The following is a 19,265-nucleotide window of genomic DNA, read 5'->3' on the forward strand; positions in this document are numbered from 1 at the left end:
AGGGCGCAGGGTTTTGCTCACCAACTGCATGCTGCTTGTAGACAATCGAACAAAATAAATCTTTTCATCCCAAATTTGCCTCTGCTGACTGTACACTAGGTACGGACTATAGTCCGCAAAATGCGGTGCTTATGCACGAGCGTTCCGATCGTCAACACCGGGTATGTCATATACTGCAGTGCTTAATCACATAAACGACTGGCTTTAGTTAGAGAAGTGCACAAATTCTACATAAATCGTCCCCCCCGTTTGGCGTGGTCAGAAACTATATTGAGAGTTGGTCCTCCGCACTACCTTTTTCGTCATGAAGTCAGCAAGAGGAACTTGTTTCATCACTGCGTGCACTCCTAATCACCTGTGCCCAAGACGGCCGTACGTTACGAAATGAGCGCCTGAAGTAGTCAACTCAGCAACACTCAAGTAAATAGGGTGGGGGGGGGGGGGGGGGGGTCGCATATTCCTCCTCCCAGGCAACGATCAAAATCCGCCCACTGTATGAGATGGGTGAAAAGGTACCAACGGCCGCCACTTCAATAGTAGAGCGGCTACAGATCTAGCTTCCTCGTGTTCTGGCAAGTTAAGCTGTAGTAAATGTACATCAAACAACGCATTAATCTAAGGTACACAGTCTAGTGCCCTTTGAAGGCTCAAGTGGCCAGTTTAAAAAAAGAAGGAAGAAATCTAACTCGCTGACGCGCGTCAAAAGAACCCTTACGTGTTCCCTTTCTTTCTTTTCTTTCTTTCTTTCTTTCACTGTCAAGCTGCAGAAACTGCTGGGCACGCAAAAAACGCAAATTGCAAACAAGCCGCCACGCAGACGTCTTCGTCGTGGGAAGAGCGCGGCCAACGGTATTAAATTAATGCGCCGACTCGCTTTCACTCGAGCGAGAAAGAAATGAAAGCAAGAAAGACTAGCAGATAAACCGCGAGTCGTGCACAGGCAGCCGTAAAGACGCGACGCTGTACTCTTACTATGGCAGTCGTCTGTTAGCGCACGTATTTATGTGTGTGTAAGGGCAAGCGGGCTGTGCCCTAATCCTTCTGCCTCTTTATTCTTTTTTTTTGTCTCTAACAAACTGCCTCGAAATAAAACACATGAGCAGAGCGGAGGGAAACCGAAAGACACAGCCACACTGGAATGGACGCTGCGGCTCGTTATGTACACTGCCTCCGACATTCCCAAAATCGCGCAGCTCGGCGCGATGCTGCGATAGCAAATCGGCTTTTCTTCGGAACGCGTAAAACGTGCCTACCAGCGGCACAAGGCGGCGTTCTCGAGACCCCCCCTCCTCGTTTATTCCCCGTCCCTAAAAACTCGCGGCATCTATTTCTCTCTGGCAGCCGCGCGCGCCTGCAGAACGCCCGCTGCACGCTCTGATGCGCCGGTCTCTCCCTATAGCGATAACGCTGACGCTACCCCCTCCCCCCCCCCCCCCCCCTTCTTTTTTTTTTTCAGCCGCACCTCCCACAACTATATAGGCGCTTTTCACAGGCCGTGCGAAGGACGTAATTTTGCGAATCACGCAGCGGAAGAGGCGAGTACGCGCACGCGTAATAAGAGGAAGGAAGCAGAAGAAACTGCGACGCAAGCCGTATACCAACTTCGCAAGGAGCCTTCTACGCGACTGGTCGCGCAGATCGTTGACGGTATCTTTCTTTCCAGAATATAAAGTTGCGCTGAAATGACAGGCAGCGATGGGGTAACGGCGACGCAGAGTCGTCGAAGCCGATCTGACAATCACGCATGCGCGGCGAGACCACACGACTGTATATATAGGAAAGAACGATTATAGAGGGAGCCGCCTGTACGCATATTTAGGGAACAACATTCTCACTTGTCTCTAGTGGAACAGTCGAAAACGTCCATACGCGCCCGCATCGGTTTCTTCCAAAGACGTGCTAAAAACTTTTTAATTAAACAGAATTCAAGATGCTTCCTCGGCTATAAGGACGGAGTAAGATAAATAGGAGAGTCAACTGATAACAGTAAGTTCCCTTTTTGAGGCGGCGAGAGGGAAGTTTCTCCATTTATTGTACATATGGCGACACTCGCACTTGCTCCACGCCAGCCGCTATAGATTTGTCGCGTTTCATTCCCTGCTGTGTCGCCAACCGCAGTCGCCGCGTCCGCCCCCGTCTGTCGTCTGCTTCAACTACCGCTACAGACGCTTCCGCTGTATGTCGCTTGTCGCATATCAGTGCGCATAAATCTTTCTCGTCTGCTTCAGCTCAGGCTGCAGACGCTCAAGTGTTAACGTTCGATCGCCGCGATCATCCTGGATAGGCGTTCTCTCTCGACAACTGCTAAATAAGTTTGAATGCGTTTACGTACGGCGCAAGCTGGTTGTATTTCAATCTGCGCAGACGTATTCACACGGAGCTCTCACTATCTCCACCCCACAGCCTGTTCATGCTATTAGTAGCAAATGAACCATGAGGGATATCTAGGCTTTTGCTAGGTTTCACGCGTGTATATCATGGCATAATGATTACCTGAAAAAAAAAGTATGGATAGTTAACATCGCAGCGAACACTAGTTAAAAGAGTGAACAAGCGGGGCTAAAAAGGAGCTATTACGAGAAATTAAACCATCTACAATCCGTTTCGCAGCTACGTTGTTAGGAACATTGGAGCATCTCTTATAAACATACGCGCTCCACGCAATGAACAACCCTTGGATTGTAGGTGGCACGAAAAATGTTTCGTTTCGTTTGCCATACCCGCACCGTTATTAGCGAGACAAACAGTTCATGACTTCGCTAATCCACCATCGAATGAGTTTAACAACGTAAAACCATTAGATGCGCGACGAGAAATCACCTTTGAGTTCAACAAAACACCGGAAAACAACGCACTCCAGCTGAAGAATTAAACCACGACCGAAACGATACGGCGTACCCCGACGACTGCGTAGCATGAAACCTGCTCGTGACAAGTCGGTATCAAACGAAATCAATACATTTAAGTTTGCAACACTTATCAGACAAATGAGCAAAGCACAGCTTGTTTTTGCAATCAGGCGGATACGCAGCTTAGTTCTTTTCTTGTCGTCAGATATGCGGCCCACCTTCGGCCGCGTAAAAGCCGTTTCCCAAGCTGACTGTTTAATATCAAATTTCAACGGTACGTGTAGCGCTGTATTTGTGCTAACAGCCCATAGAAGAGGAGGGCCGAAACACTATAGCGAAGGCCTGGTGCGGAGATGGTGAGCAGCGGAGGCAGAGAGCACGGCGGCGTACTGCGCGCGTTGAGTGCGAGTGGGTTTGCCGGCATCGTTTAAGGGCCCCTCACCAGGTTTGGCCATTATAAACAAACAAGCGTAGCGTATACATGACGCGCTTATGATCGTCTCTGCAAAGTGTTACGGCGCTGTGCGCTGCCCAACGAAAGCAGCTGAAATTTCAAACCAACAAACGCCGCACGCATTTCCTCTCGAGGAAGCTCGTTCCCAGCCAGAGAGTCACGGTCACACGCACAAATGGCTTGCTTGTTTCGTAATTGACCATCACTAGTAGTCCAATGCGGAAGGCGCAATGCCGAGAAAAAAAGGAGAGGCAAAAAGAAAAAGAAATGAAAAATGAAAAGGAAAAGAAGGTGGCCGGCTCGATGCAGCGCTACGTCCATCGGCCCCGGTATGGGAGAAAGCAGGGAAGGAACATAGCTTGGGAACACTACTAGAGGCAGAGAGAATGTGTGTGTGTGTCTCCGTTGGTTTTATCCGTAGGCAGGGACGCTCGTCGTCTTGCGACATGGTAACAGGATAGTTAATTTCTTCTATCTCCTCCAATAAAGAACGGATTTGAAAAACAATATTTCGGTAAAATGATCATTAAACGTCGTTTTACAGCTTCCAGTGCATAACCGAAATCTGCAATGGGGCCTGGTGAGGGCCGCTTTAATCGAACCGAGCAAGCGCGTTGGCGAGTGCCAAAGTCGGCTCTCCTGTATATCTTACTCCGTGCTTATAAGTGCATACGGACGTCAGCAACACTGATATCTGAGAGCGAGTGGGATAGCGCGCCGCAGAAATTTAGCACGAAACGCGTGCAACTTTCACGGCAAGAAAACTAAGTTTCTTTTTTTTTTCTTGGCTTGCCAAGACTCACTACGGCGGCATCACCAACACAGGTGTTCAGCGAAAAAAAAAAAAAGAAAGAAAAGAAACAAAGAAAAGAAAGAGGCAGCTTCATTTATTTATTGGACGGTAAAAATGCACATCTCAAACAGTTTATTCGGCGCATATATTCTAGCACATTCAAACCATGGTAACTTCGCGAGAGGGGAGGCGGTGAACCTAGTTTAGCTTCTTTATGTAGCTGAGTTTATCTATCCCTATTCTGTAATGTACGATATTGTAGAAGGAGTAAATACAATCTGAGTCTTTCCGTAAGTAAAGACGTAAAGACCTTCCCAATGCTCTAAACTATATCACTCGGCCTACTCGCGAAGTGACCGTGCCCTGACACAAACCAGGCGGCATGTTTCTGGACATGCTCCAATTCATTAAATTGAATTGGTTTCCTTTACTTCATATGCAAAAGATAAAACCATATTTGTTTCAATCATATTGAGAGGTGATCTTTCATCGACAGAATAATCTCCCGCGGTTCCCTTAATTCTTACTAAAGCTACCAGAGCGAAGTCTGGCGCTGCAGTCGTTCAACCAAGAGACAGTACATGAATTGTTCAGCACTTTTTGTCTTTGTGAACAAAGCAGCTTAGACTTTTATTGTTCTTTGAGGCTCATTTTTGTTGCGTGCTTGCCTAGCAACGATTCTTTAGGTGATAGAAGTGCCTTGTTTTCGCAGCTAATTCATATCGTCACGTAAGTTCTATCGAATGAATAAATCACGACAATTTATTGCGCGTGCCAAATTAAACGTACGTACAGAACGTTTGGACACAAGCAGTCACCATCAGAAATTTTTATTTTAAATCTTCGGAGTGGTTCTTTACCGTAGCGCTGGCGTTGGGCTGGCCATGTAACGGCGTACATAACCGGTGGTCCATCAGAATTACGGAATGGGTGCCTACAGAACGGAAGTGCAGTCGCGGGCGGCATATAATGAGGTGGCGTGATGAAATAAGTAAATGCGAAGGCATAAGATGGCGACAGCTGGCGCAAGAAAGGGGTAATTGGAGGTCGCTGGGAGAGGCCTTTGCCCTGCAGTGCGCAAAAATAGGATGAAGTGCTGGATAGTAGATCAGAAAGCAGATTACGCTCACCACTGTGATAGAACAAATTTCCGATGTAACTATTGCTTGAAGAAGGTTAATACAGGAAGCTACAAGGAAGATACGAACCAGAAGGATGAAATGTGGACAAATTAATTTGAAGTGGCGCCATGTGCAGTCATTACAGCGCCAGATTTCTCTGCAGTAATCACTGCACGAAATCTGTGTTAAAGGGCCCATCACTAGGAGCCGTCGGAATTTTTTAATGCGAAGCCTTCTTTGCCTCATTCTTGGAAATTTGCGGTATGTATGTAGGTTACTCGCTCGCCTCGGTTTACTAAAAAGAAAATAGTGTGTTACCGACATTACTCAACATTATCGAATGCAAAGGCGTGAGTATCCACCACCTCACCCCAAGCTCAATAGGGCCCAGTCCGTTCAATGGCGACAGCTACAAACACGAACATACACGAACCCTGTCATCATGAACCATATATACCCCGAATTATATACAACCAATCTATGCCAGTATTGTAACACCAGAGCCACACTAGATCACATCCTATGGGCATGTCCAGCATTAATCAGCAATACTGGGGTCGCGGCCTCCAATGAGGGCCTTCGGGCGCGTTGGGGGACTGCGCTGCTCAGTTCAGGCCTGGATCAGCAACTGTGGGCTATCCAGCAGGCCGAGGAAGCTGCCGGGAGACACGGTCTCTCCGCTGGCTCCTAGGTGGGAACCCAGCCCAGCAATCTGCCGGAAATAAATAAAGTTCTTCTCTCTCTGTTACCGACGGCAGAATCGAATCTGTGCCGACAGCAGCCTGGTGCTCTAACCACTAAGCCAAGATTTTATTATTTTCTTGATTGCCCGCGCATTAAGCCGATCGCACGCATACTTCTATTGTTCTAAAGCCAGCCCCAGCTCTTTGAAACGTTGTGCGCGTGCGCCTCGTGCCACTTTCTCGTCTTCTTTCCTTGAAACAGCTCGCGCTCTGAGGCGCCATGTTAGGCGGCACAATCCCCGCCACTTTCCGCAGTACTTTCTTTGCAGCACGCTACGTAGAAATTGTGCGACGTTGTACTGACTTCATGATCACCCAAGTCAACCATGCTTTAACATATCATCGCTGGAGTACACATGTCATCGTCGTTTTACATACGCCACATGACACAGCCATAGATACATGCAATTGCATAACACGTAGTTGCTGATGACGTCACAATCTTTGTTTCTCTCCTTTATGTTCTTCCACTACCTATGTAAAAACCAACAGTTGCCATGTAAGCTCGCTTTTATGGGTGGCGTAGAAATGATGCCGTAGCCGCCATACAATCGTCTTCAGTGTGGTCGTTGTCGTGCGGATGTAGTGGCAAGCCTGTACGCTCACGACCCACACACACAACTACTCAATTTACACAAACACATTGGTCCACCTGGTATCACTTTGTGGAACCCCAAACAATGCTAGATAGCCAGGTACCTGCAAAATGCTTCGTATAACGTCGATTCCCACAGTGCGTGGGATCTGCACAATTTTTTAATTTTTTTTTAATACACCGGAGGTTGTAACGCGTCATAGCGAAGTAGCCATCGCCGGGTGCTGGCTACTTGCGCCAGATCTCGTGCTATGCATGTAAGGACAACGGGCCCCCAACACGGCATGAATTCTTCCGACAGCGAGAAAGAAAGGAGGTGGCGATTTGTATCGTGCACTTACTCATACAAGGTGATTGACATACAAGTCGCGCGGAAGTTGGACGATTCTGTTCATCGCCTCTGAACCTCTTCAGAGTTTTCAGCTTATATGAAAACTTGTCTGCTGTGCTGTTCACTCTATTGTTCATTTCTATGGCACTGAGACGCAAGTGACCAACAGGAGCCTCAATATGTAGCCGTGGAAAACCGAGTGCATGACGATTTCAACGCTCCAGTTTCTTTTATCTTTGTTCTTTGCGAAAAAAGAAAGAAAGAAAGGGCTTGAACCACGCCGGCATTTGTTCGTCGGCATATTATATGTATTTCCGTCTCCAGTGTTAGTTCATTTTGTAAAGCAACACGCGAAACCGACCCTCTATTAGTAATATATTCGCCGTCTCCTGCACGGCCGCACACGGATCCTTTGTTTTCGCACCACCGCGCGCCACTGAGCAAATGTTTGGCCGCTGGAAAGAAAGCGCGCTGCCAGTGCGGGAGGCGCCCGGAGATGCGCTTGCCAAGGCAAACAGGCGGGTTCGCGGCGCAGCCGTTCTCTCTCTTTCTATATACGATTAAAAGAGAAACGCAACTACCGTTACAGCAGAACAAGACGAAGCAGCAGTGATCGCCATGGAAGGGTCGTGATGAGGCCGGATTATGCATGCAGATTCGAACGGTACAGTCTCGATTACCCGGCAACGCCATTGCTTAAATTTATGCCGCACGCCCTTGCATATTTTGTGGAAGGGACCTTGGTCGGCTTGTTGTATACGCGTGCGCATCATGAGGAGCTCAAGGTCAGCTCAGGACAGGGCCGAGCGGGGACTGTGGTCGCGAGGATGCGTGCCAGCCGGAGCGAGCAGAGGCGAGAACCAAGACAGCCCGCGGGTGTGGGAGCCCACCTTTTGAATGTCAGGCGTGAAGATCTCCTTGGGTCCCTTTTCGATCCTGTCCAGTGTCTCGAAGTTGCTGCGGGGAAAGAAAAAAAAGAAAGAAAGAAAGAAACAAAGAGAGCGAGAGAGAGAGAGAAAGTAAGTAAGAAAGAAAGAAAGAAAGAAAGAAAGAAAGAAAGAAAGAAACGGAGCAAGTGCGTGTCAGCCAACTGCGTTATACTTTCAAGGGTTCAGCGCCAACGTGTTTTTTTTTTTTTTTTTGCAGTTGAGAAATGCGAGAAACTTCAACACTAAACACTGCAACACACAGCGCTGGTGTGTGTCTCCCTTCTTGTCTTCTTGTCTTGTTTTTTCGCGCTGTTTCCCTCTCGAGTATGTACCGAATAGCCCAAGCCTCTACGGTCTTGCTAAAGAGATTAATTATAGTGAAATGAACGAGGTAGTTGTGCGTCTTGAGATAATATGAATTTTGTGAATAGCAGTGCTGCTAGTGATAGATCGGCACCGTACTTAGCGAATGACCTGGGGAAACAGATTTTCCGTAGAACGCGGCCCTTTTATTCACGAGAATTTCACGTAGTACGTACGTATATATAGTATGCGCGGACTGCGCTTTCACACGGCAAGACGTCTGGTACAAGACACGTTATTGCGATCTGTATCCGTTCATGCATTGGAACAGGTGAAATTGCAGCGCGGATTACTATGCCCGAAGGCAACCAATCTAGAATTGAGAAAAGAAAGAAATATGGCAGGGCAGCAAGGAGCTGCAGGCACTCGGCTCCATTGACTGTGGATGCGATCGGATCGCCGCAGGGAGAGAATAGGGCTCAAGAAAAAGTCTTTCGACTCTCGAAGTGCGAGCTCCATTCGACACGTCCTGTCGTTACTTATTTATTTAAAGTTCAATTAAAAAAGAAAGTTAGAACAATGTAACACGCATCTCGCGCCGGTTGCCCGCTGCTTCACCAGTCGTTTATTGTGAACATACATGTGCCACGCTCACGAGGACAGCGACAAAAACGACAATCTTTGGATGCACGAAGGGTTCACAATGCAGGCTTCCAACGTGCAATGTTCTAAAATATTGAAAAACTGTTTGTCGGTAGTGCGTCTGACAGCGGTCCTAGCCATAACGCGGCAAGTCATAAACCGAAGGCCAGCCTGTACGACGGTCGGGGCTGTTTTGCAGGGCGGGGCTGCAGGGTGGGGCAAAGCACTTTGCTCGACGTTGAAGTAATTAAGACGGGCTCGGCCGAAAACGCGAGGTAGGCATGCAGCTGTAGCGGGGTCAAGATACATTCTGCAAAAATAGGCCCGTATGGGCCTGCATAAAGTTTCTCCAGAAATACACTCTCGTCCCGCAGCACGCTTTCCAGGTCAGAAAGTTTCCGCCCCCTTCGCACCCCCGCAAAGGTATATCCAGAGGAGTAAGTTTACCTCAGTATTGACTTGACTGTAAGCGGCTTGTTCGGCGTGTGGGATAGGCATATTCTTTGGGCTCCCTGTAAGAAAGGTTAACAAAATTAGTTAGAAGACAGACAAGACGTTGTTACAACATGTTTGTTTCTGATCATGCTCTCACAGTGAAGCTATAATATGTCTGAAATACCGTACACCGTATTTGCCCGACTTTCGAGCTCGAAAGAAGAAGGACTGTTCAACGTTTGCGAAAGCATGCGGCACCTATTAAGATATTTGCGTTACTTCGAAGCATTGCGTTCAAATCGCACTGAAACTCTGTGGCTCAAAAACTAGCTCGGGTGATGAAAAATGGCAGCGTAGTGTTTATAATAACCTCACGCGTACATTGTGATACATGTGTGACTGTGGTATAACACTGTGATACGCGCTAAAATAGCGAGCAGACGGGACCAGAAAGATTAGACTTCGACGACCGACGACTATGCTCGCCACTATCGTTGTGTTTTCTGTTTTACTTGTATTTCTGTGAATGAGTTCGCCCAATAATTATTTAGATTCGTGACTCACAGTTTCGGCACTGTCTGTTTCTTCACCGTCACTATACAACGCGACAATAGCAATGCAAAATTTATAGGAAGTAGGCACAGAGGAATAATATGGCGCACGGACTTTACATCTGCATGTACTGCATCGATGCCTTTATCTGTTTTCTTTTCAATATGATTCTACCTCCTTCGTTGTTCTAGGTCTCTGTCTCCTTAGTTCATCAGCTAAACGAAACAGCATTTTTCTCCAGATAACCTTCAAGGCTTTCCACCTAGAAATATAGGTAGAAACTACGCACAGAAAAATTCGATAGCTGTACACACGGCGTTCTCCAAGAACTCAGGAGTTTCGAGAACGCAGTATATGCTGCTCGCTACGCAAGGACTTCGCACAGGTAGACTGATGCGGCGTCATTGCTGGAGCAGTTTTTTAACGCAGTGGAGATACAAACAAAACATTTATCGGAGCCACTCACGTCATCAGGGTGCTAATGATGAAAGTTTCGTTTGGGCCATCCTTCACTCTGGCGGTTGGTAGTTCAGAAGCATGCCCACAAGTGACAAAAACAACGGGTACAAATCCAAACAAAACAGAGGCTCGCAGGAAGGTGGAGACAAAGTGACAAAGTGGCGGAACGAAAGAACTTGAGTGTGGCCTTGTTGGTGTTTACTGCATGTCATGTTGACCGCTAATAAACGACGAAGAGAGAGAAAGAAAAACACGAAACGACGACACGGGCGGTGTCTTCTGTCTTCGTCTTCGTCTTTTATTAGCGGTCAACATGACATGCAGTGGTGGAACGATCAAGGAATGTCTCTGCGCGGCAAGGAGGCTTGTCTTCGTCGGGGAAGCTCTGGCGAAGACAATTGCCCTTGTCGAAACCTTGGATTCAATTTGAGGCATCTCGCGTTTGACCACAACGCATAAAAGCTTTTAAAGCTTGCAGCACTACCTGCTCTTGTTTGTACTATACTCATGAAATTACACGTGCCAATTTAGAACTAACTAATGCGCATGCTTTCGACAGTGTTCTTAAAACAGCGCTTTGGACGAGAAGGAAATGTACACAAAATACAGGACGGGATCTATGGACGAGGACTTTTCCATAGCGCTGTTTTAAAAACTTTGTCAAGATGAACCAACTCGCCCAAATCAAGGTATCATTGCACACTTTCGCTTTCACGGGCTCCAGTTCATATGACATCGACATAATGTTGGCTCATATTCTTAGATAAGAGTCCACAGCCGGTTTAGTGACAAAATTCGTAGTGACATGGCACTCTTGATGAGTGCCATGCACATACGGAGTGTTATAATTTGAAGTTTCACTGTCGCGTTTCATTCCGTGAGTACAGTACATGTGGCTCGACATTCGGGACACAAGTTTGTTCCTTGATGGCGGTGAAGAACAGCATTAGTTTATAAAGTAAAAAAAATGAGGTGCGAAAAATAGTCTGAAAACCGGACACATATGTTTCCACAGAGGTATAACACCCGAGCATTCCGAGCACTCAGCCTAAAATATGATCAGGTATCACGGCGTCGTTTCGTGACACGTGTAACGTTTCAACAGCTGCGGATGCAAAAGCATCACGTTCTCATTCGAAGGTGATTGATAAAACGTTTTTATTAAAAACTAAGTTAAAAAAAAGGCAAAAGTGCACAGCTGTCGCATCGCACGGTGGGTCGCGACGTGGCGTGTACTGACCGTTTTCCTCCAGAGGATGGCACGGTACTGCTGCAGGCCTTGCGTGTTGGAGTCGCACAACACGACGGACAGAAAGAAGCACGCCTTCTCGGAGTCGCAGCCCACGTAATTCTGGTGCACTGCGAGATGTTGGAAATGAATGAGACAAAGAGCGCTACACGAAATGCAGCAGCGGTTACTGGCGGCAGTAGACAATTAACCCGGTGGTCCACGCACACAAACTTCAGGCAAATGAAATACAAGTAGGACATTACGAACGCGAGCGAAGAAAATCGGGAAGTTTTTATTTGCTAAGTAAGTGTTTGCCCTGGTTGCTTTCAACAATGCTTTCACAGGAACCCAGAGGAAGTGTAAGCGCGAATTTCTGGACTTTAATACAAAGCGTTTTCGTGAGACAACTGCGTTGTGCAACAGCCGCTACATGTTGGTAAACTTACCAAATGCATTTGTTTGACCTGCATTAGCCGAATTCTAGTAGAAAATTTACACACAGCCATTCACATTTTTTTCTTTTTTTTTTGCTATTGCATTCTGTTCGCCAACAATAAAGTCTATGCGCGCAACGCCGGCTCTTCTTTATAGCACGAACACTTGTATATTGTACTATTATTGTTGCATATATTCGTAACAGTGAGTAAGGAACATGCCGACAGATGTCACCAAAAAGATCAAGAGTTCTGCAGTCGAGGCTGAACATCCCACTCGATATGTAAATGAACATGTTACTGCGCCCTTCTCCTCGCGCTTCTTCATCAGCAGTCCCACTCGGCAAGATTATGTGGACGACGTCGAGAGACGCCAGTCTGCACATTTTTGACACCGCACGAGTCTAAAGTGAGGAACATGAAGTCGAATCTTGGTGCTTCGCGTGGTCCAAATCACCTGATTGGTTCTCCAACAAACCACCGTTATACTGCGTCTGTCAATAAATATTCATTACTCGAAAGCCACCGTATGCCTAAGAATGCACGATGTTTATGGAACAAAGGCAAAAGGCTCAACGGGTCAGCGAAGCCGGCGGCAAGCGCAAGAGACAGAATAGGAAAGACGAAGAGGCACGTGATGTTGGTTCTCCAAAATAGATTGTTCACTCGGTACTGTGAATTATTTTTGCGGCTGAGGCCGTGCGAAATAGTAGTGCACCTATGCACCGTCAACTGGTGCCATCCTGAGAATTCGTTTCAAGTGGATCCGCCTTGTGAACTCCCCGGCTAAAGTTTGTACATTGCAAAATGGGCCGTAATAGAATTAGTCGGTTAATTAGTAGATTATGCATTCCAATTTTGTGTGCAAGTTATGTCCGCCTCTTCCAGTAGACCAGCTCATGGACTAGAATTGTGCTATCTGCCACAGACAATTCTTAAATATTTTTTTTTTCAAGTGTTCGCCGACACACCCGGTATATGTCGTCCAGCGCTCCATTCCTATAATAAAACGAATAGCTTTCTTCAAGTGTTTGGCTATTCGCCTACATTGACAATCATCGTCGATGGTTTCTACACAAATTTTCCAATGTGACGCTTCCTCAATATTTTATGAAATCGCTAAACCATATTACCTCTTGCACCCTTTTCTGATTGTCAGATTCATGTCCGCTGAATTTCAAGCCATATTGGTGCATTATGTAACGACGTAGCAGATAAAGGGGCTGCTACCGCACAGAGTTTAGACGCACCGACACCTGTTGCCTTCTCGTCATCGCATGCGAAAGGCCACTTTTACGGCCCGCGATACAAGTTATGCCGGGTGAATTGGTTTGACTAGCATTTAAGGATAGCATTGACCATCCGCTTCGCTTGTGTGCAAACCTCAGAACGGGCCCCACAATATGACAAGTTCCTACGCCGCCTGCGCCCGGAGGTATACGCTACATGCCTGACTGTTTACCTCGCATCCTGTAAGAAAAAAGGACGTCGTCTCAATTCACGCACTGTGGCACCGCGGAATCTTCCGCCTCATTGAGTGCCCACATGACCAGCGGCGAAAGGTCCTTCGTGGTCGTCTCAAAGTTTTAAATGGACATCCTTTCTCTGCGCAAGGTATGCTTACACTCCGGTAGTGCCTCAGCAAAGAAAGGCTAGCTGGGGTTGAAGAGGATGACGACGTCTACACTTGAGCCATGATGCGGGCGTCGGAAAAGCGCGCGGTGAGGACGGAGGAAATGAAAAGAGAGAGGAAGAAAAGAGAAGAGGCACGAGAGAGAAGGAGCAGCAGCTGCCACCGAGGCCCGCAGAAAGACTCGTCGTTCTAGGAGTGAGAGGGCTACCCGGGTCGCGCTCTTGAATTCGCTCTGTCTTTACACTGGCTCTCAAAGCTCTATGGGATTTTCTCGTGGACAGTGGCGTGATCAATTTTGTTTTTTGTGTGCGTGAGCAGTACTTTGTGCGCGTGTTTCTTCATTATTGTTTTCCTTTTCTTCCTATGACTCATTCATGCTTGTGTTGTCTTTGTAGGTTTCTAAACTTTTTCTTTCTCTCTGTTTTTATTCGTGTTTCGTGGACTTCTTTCGAGGGTGTTTTATTATTTTTGCTAGCTCCTTCTTTTTTCTCTCTTCTCGCCGTTTACTTTTTTTTCGCTGCGATTTTGGAATATTCGGCCCCTTCAGTGGCCCAACTTCCCGTCTGTCGCAGTTAACAAAGTAGAGGAAGAAGGTGTTTTGCAACAGCCAAAAGGAACAACGATGACTAGGCTACCCAAAATCCTTCACTAATGGAACAAGAAAGCTATAAGAATAAGGAACACGAAGAACAAATGAATCGATGGTTGACATGTTTCGCAGTTTAAGACATAGAAACCCAGTTTCATCAAACAAGATTCCTGACAGCTCATGTGAAGTTGTTCGCGAACTTTCTTGATGTGCACAACAATTTGTTTAAAAAACAAAAGGAAGAGGGAAATGGACAGACGGAGACTGGAGAGCACAGTACTGTACTTTGAATCGACAAACGATGTCAGCAGCTTAGGAAACCGGCACCGACGAATCGACCTCTCGCTTTGGCCCTCTTTGCCACTCTACAAAACTGCACAAGGAGGAGCCGAACGCGCAGGATGTTAGGGGCCGCGCATTTCTGAGGTCTGATTGGAAGACCGCTGCTTGGGAGGCAACCGCAACGTTATGAACTTGAAAGTTGAAAAAAAAGAAAGTCGGTTTATCCTATCCTATCACGCGATATCACACCTATCACGCGATAAAAGCTGAAAGTTACAACGAAAATATTTGTTCTGACTGATGGACAGCTTTTCCGGCTTCCAATTATTCACGAGGACACCTAGACGCAGCTTTATAAGATTCAGGAAAAATTATATTACTGGAGTTCTTTGACAAAACAATACTTGTATATTTACCGGTAACAAGTAATCGAAGGGACAATTATACGTTTTAGAATTTGTGCTTTCAGGCGCCAAGTGTAGGCGAAAGGGACTACCGCTTTATTTCCAACCCTTGCATACTAGCCGCGTAATGTGTCAAACTTTGACCTGACCCACCTCACCTGACCGCGACATGAAAAAACCCCAGGTGCCCTGCATTGCGTGCTGCAAGATGTCCTCAAGAATCCCAGGCGGTCAAAATTAATCTGGAGTCTCCCGCCATGGCGTGTCGCCTAATCACATCGTAGTTTGGGCACATAAAACCCCAGAATTAAATTAAAAAAAAGCTTTCACCTGCATGGTGTGCGAATGTTCGAAATATTGAATACAAATAGAATAGTCGTTGGTATTCGATTCGAAAATTTTCTATACGAAGTTGTCTAATATTAATTTCTTTCGAATATGTAAAGGATGGCCACACTTGTGGAAGTATCGAGGGTGAGAGAACGATGCACGTAAGGGCTGTTCCGAATGCAGCAGCATAGCTGTCATTGTTGCACAGGGGCACCAGTTCCTGAATGAACGCATGGGGCAGATAACTTCTGCTCAATCATTTACAGTCATGCATAAGAGTGACTCGCTTTTAGGCACCCTATGTGCGAATTTGTTTCAATTTATTATTTAACCAGTCTAATCATATTTGTAACCATTTAAAGCAATGAGCGGTGCTATAGCATCACACTTCTTTCCTTCAACGGACACAGCAACCTTATACATGCATTTGGTGACATACTGTTCAATTGTTTCATTACTATCACTGTAATAGTTGCGCACATAACTGAAAGCAGTAGTTTCTTCTTTACAAGCTCCTCGGATGTCCAGACATTCGTTTGGCAACGGCATTCCATGCATGTGTCAAATACTGTGCATAACCTTGGTTCCTTTTTTTTTTATTGAGAAAACGAACTCCGAGCACACTTCATATGCAACAACGCTCGTGTGCGGTGCTTTGGGAGAATATTAAAGAACGCCAGGTGGTAAAATTAATCCGGAGCCCTCCACTATATACGGCGTCCCTCAAAGCCCACCGTGCAGTTTCGAGACGTTAAACCCCGTGATTTAGTTTTTACTACTGGACGGGAAATTTTAGCAAACGAGCAGGTTCGGCCTAACCGCTTACTGATGGTGAGGCAATAGGGCTTGGATATGTATTCATGCCAAGGCAAGGACATTTACCTGTTAATTTGCAAAGTATGCACTTGGGCATTTGCATTTCGCGAAAGCGCTTTGACAGGTGCGGTGCTATCCACCGTCGTTCAGTGCATCGTGAGACACGCGACCCTTCCTAGCGCGTCGTTGGCCCCTTGTTCAACGCCCATGCGCTATCAGCTAGCTGCAGCAGTCTGGATTCTCCCTCGGCTGGTTCGAAGTGCAGCGCGCGTGGGTGGATTTTGTCCTGAGAGACCGAGATGAGCCTTGGGAACACTGTAGCTCAATCTATCGTTCCCTTCCAGCCGTTGAGCAAGCGGAGTGGGGACCTCGGCGCTGGCGGTTGCCTAATTTTGCTCATGTGATCTAAACCCATTAATAGCAATAATAACATTAATCGCGAGTAAAGCTTTAATCCATTAATCGGAAGGTTCATCGGTAACTCCCCTAGTCCTAATAGAATCTACATCCGGAGACTTTCCCAAAACACACTCTCGCTCAACATCTACCGAGTGTTTCCTACATGCACGAACCCAAGGTCGACAAAAAAAAAAAAAAAAGAGCACAAGGGAAAAAAAAAAAAAAACGTTTTTAATCACATCTACATATAAGTGCAAAAACTGAAGAGCGCTTGATATTTTAATGCTAGAGCAGTTGGTGGTTTAAAAAAAAAGAATTTTCTTCGTTCGTCCATTCCGTTACACCACGGCGTGTTTCCTCGTGCCATCATCGTGCCATTGTTTCCATTACTGTTATCGTCGTGTCATCGTAGTTGCATGCAATTGGTGGTAGAAGTGGAGGATTGCAGGTGTTTTCCACAATGTTTGGGCTGTTTGAGCATGCCATGGGAAAAGTGCCGTGATAGTAAGGAGTTAAGGGCCGGAGGAATCACTGATGTACGCATGTTTCCTTCTCTTTTTGCTTTGGTCACTTGTTCAACACCATAATTTGAGGGATGCAAGAGGACAGGGATTTCTACGAAGGTGTGCGTAACAAGTAGCACAATCAAAACGGCTTTTCTTTTTTCTTCTTGTCGTTCGGAGGCAACGAACGATAAATGCTGACTGCTAGACACTAATTTGGATTTATCTGCCTTTGTGCTCCGTATTTGATTTGATCTTCAACTTCATCATGATGTACCAACTTTCAGAACTCGTCACTCTTATGAGAACAGGCAAAGGGAATATGCACCTGTCGTTAATCCAGACGTGCCCTTGGATGGATTCGATAGGACGTGACCAGTCGCGGTAAGAGTCGATCGCTAAATAGGACAGTAGGTGCTCAGAGACTGCAGAGGTTGCTTCAAGTGACTGTGCTCCATTTATTCAGGTTCTTACTGCCCCTTTGACAAGGTCGAGGTCTATAAAAAATATGATTACTTCGAGAGGAGGGCGACGGACGCACCCCGCTTTGCGAATCTAAGAGAGGTCAGGGGAGGCCGTGGACGAATTTCAACAATGGGTCGACCACGTTACATACGAGATAGGGGGGAGGCAGGTCGCCCCCATTTAACCTGTTCATAGCGTTCCAGCGCAGGTCTAACCAAAACAGAGAGAGAGAGAGAGAGAGAAAAAAGAATTACATCCTCTTGGATACACAAAGTACCGGGCATACAGAGAGAGTAATCGGTTTTACACTGCTCACATAGCGGCATTTTCTGTTGAAGTTATACTTTGTCCCACTTAGTGAACACGGGAAGCAAAATAAATGTGTGCGACCGAGGTTTCTCCACCGCTTTTAAACTTCACAATTAACACTAATTTATGTAATGGACCCGAGAAGAGACAAACGAACGAGCACTGTGTGTGCATTTCCAATTCCACCAGTCAAATCAATCTACCTGAATAGCGACCTCGACAACAACACTGCATGAGTCGCATGTCGCAAACGCAGGAACAGAAACGCGACCATAAAAGGCGACGCATGCTCCGTCTCCACTGGGAAGACGTGACATCTCTGTGGAACGTGGACCGACGAGTGCGGATTCCTGTCGGACTCAGCAGTACGACGGCAACACTTTGGCACGCCTGTCTCATCCCGGTACGTGACCGGCTACGTCAGCCGTCGGTCGACGTGAACAGCCCCGAGGAGACGGCGGCGACCCGCCCTGGGAGCCGCCGCGCCTCGGGGGCTGTTTCCCCGACGAATGGAGCGTGCCTCGAAGCTCGGGGCTCACTCAACGCGAAGCTCTTGCTCCTGATTTTTTTTTTCGTCTCCTTTATGTGAGCAGCCTGCGGAACCACTGCTGCTCACATCTGCACGCTGCGAACGCTAGCGCGCGTCGATTTTGATCCCCGCGCGGCTCCCACAGTCCCTTTAAGCGCCAGTACGTGTAGCAATAAAGTATATACCAGCCTGTCAAGGCGCCATGAGACGAACTACGGAGAAGTTTCAGGAACATGACGCGAAACGAGCGGTGTTTTGCCGTAGCAACTGCAATGACGTTGATAGGAACGTGCAGGCCAGGCATGGCAGGACGAACTATTCCGTGTATGTGCGTGCGTGCATGTGTGTGTGCGTTGTGCGCGCTTGTGTGTAGGCTTTCTTACTTTTTTTTGCGTGTTATTACTATTCGATCTGTCTTCATTGACATTGTTACAGCCCGCCGCGGTAGCTCAGCGAATAGGGCGTTGCGCTGCTGAGCACGAGGTCGCAGGTTCAATCACGGAATGCATAAACGCATGTATACGGTACTCTAGGTGCAAGTTAAAGTACCCCAGGTGGTCCAAACGCAAACCCAGAGCCGTTCACTGCGGCGTCCTTCATAACCCACTGTGCCGGCCATCGTGGTGGCGTCGTGGCTTTGAGCCCGAGGGTACGAGATCAAATCCGGCCGCAGTGGCCGCATTTCGATGGGGTCGAAATGCCAGAACGCCCGTGTACCGTGCATTGGGCGCACGTTAAAGAACCCCAGGTAGTAGAAATTAATACGGAGCCCCCCAGTACGGCGTGCCTCATAATCATATCGTGGTTTTGGAACGTAAAACCCCCCAAAACTAATTTGCCTTAGACGCCTAATAAATTTGTTTTCATGGCGTTATTGCTGTGTTGGTTTCCCGGGCTCCGAAAAAAGCCCGCTAAATATGAAAAAAAAAATATTAAAAAATGTAGGCAGCTTGCACTAGTGGTGCGAGGCTGGAGTAAACAGCGGAGCTGGTGATCGACCTATAGCTTCTTCCAGGTTTTACTAGGCTTCGGGTGTCCGGATCTCCTTTGGTCGTCCCATGTCAAGGCTGCATGTACTCGCCACATAGTCAACGAGAGTGACATCGCCGTCGCCACGGCTCCGAGCTTTGATCTT

General features: G+C 47.1%; 1 protein-coding gene across 4 annotated transcripts in view; it reads right to left on the reverse strand.

Moving 5' to 3' along the window:
• Window positions 1-19,265, reverse strand: part of LOC119436447 (GTPase-activating Rap/Ran-GAP domain-like protein 3) — a 444,125-nt gene that overhangs the window by 73,221 nt on the left and 351,639 nt on the right. For all 4 annotated transcript variants that reach the window (XM_037703297.2, XM_037703295.2, XM_049657852.1 and 1 more), the window contains 3 exons: window positions 11,447-11,565; window positions 9,208-9,272; window positions 7,777-7,843 (listed from right to left, as the gene is read on the reverse strand). In XM_037703297.2, the coding sequence (XP_037559225.1) occupies window positions 7,777-7,843; window positions 9,208-9,272; window positions 11,447-11,565 (251 nt within the window). The remainder of the gene's footprint in view (window positions 1-7,776; window positions 7,844-9,207; window positions 9,273-11,446; window positions 11,566-19,265) is intronic.

This window comes from Dermacentor silvarum, chromosome 1, assembly GCF_013339745.2.
Source record: "Dermacentor silvarum isolate Dsil-2018 chromosome 1, BIME_Dsil_1.4, whole genome shotgun sequence".
Classification (NCBI taxonomy): domain Eukaryota; kingdom Metazoa; phylum Arthropoda; class Arachnida; order Ixodida; family Ixodidae; genus Dermacentor; species Dermacentor silvarum.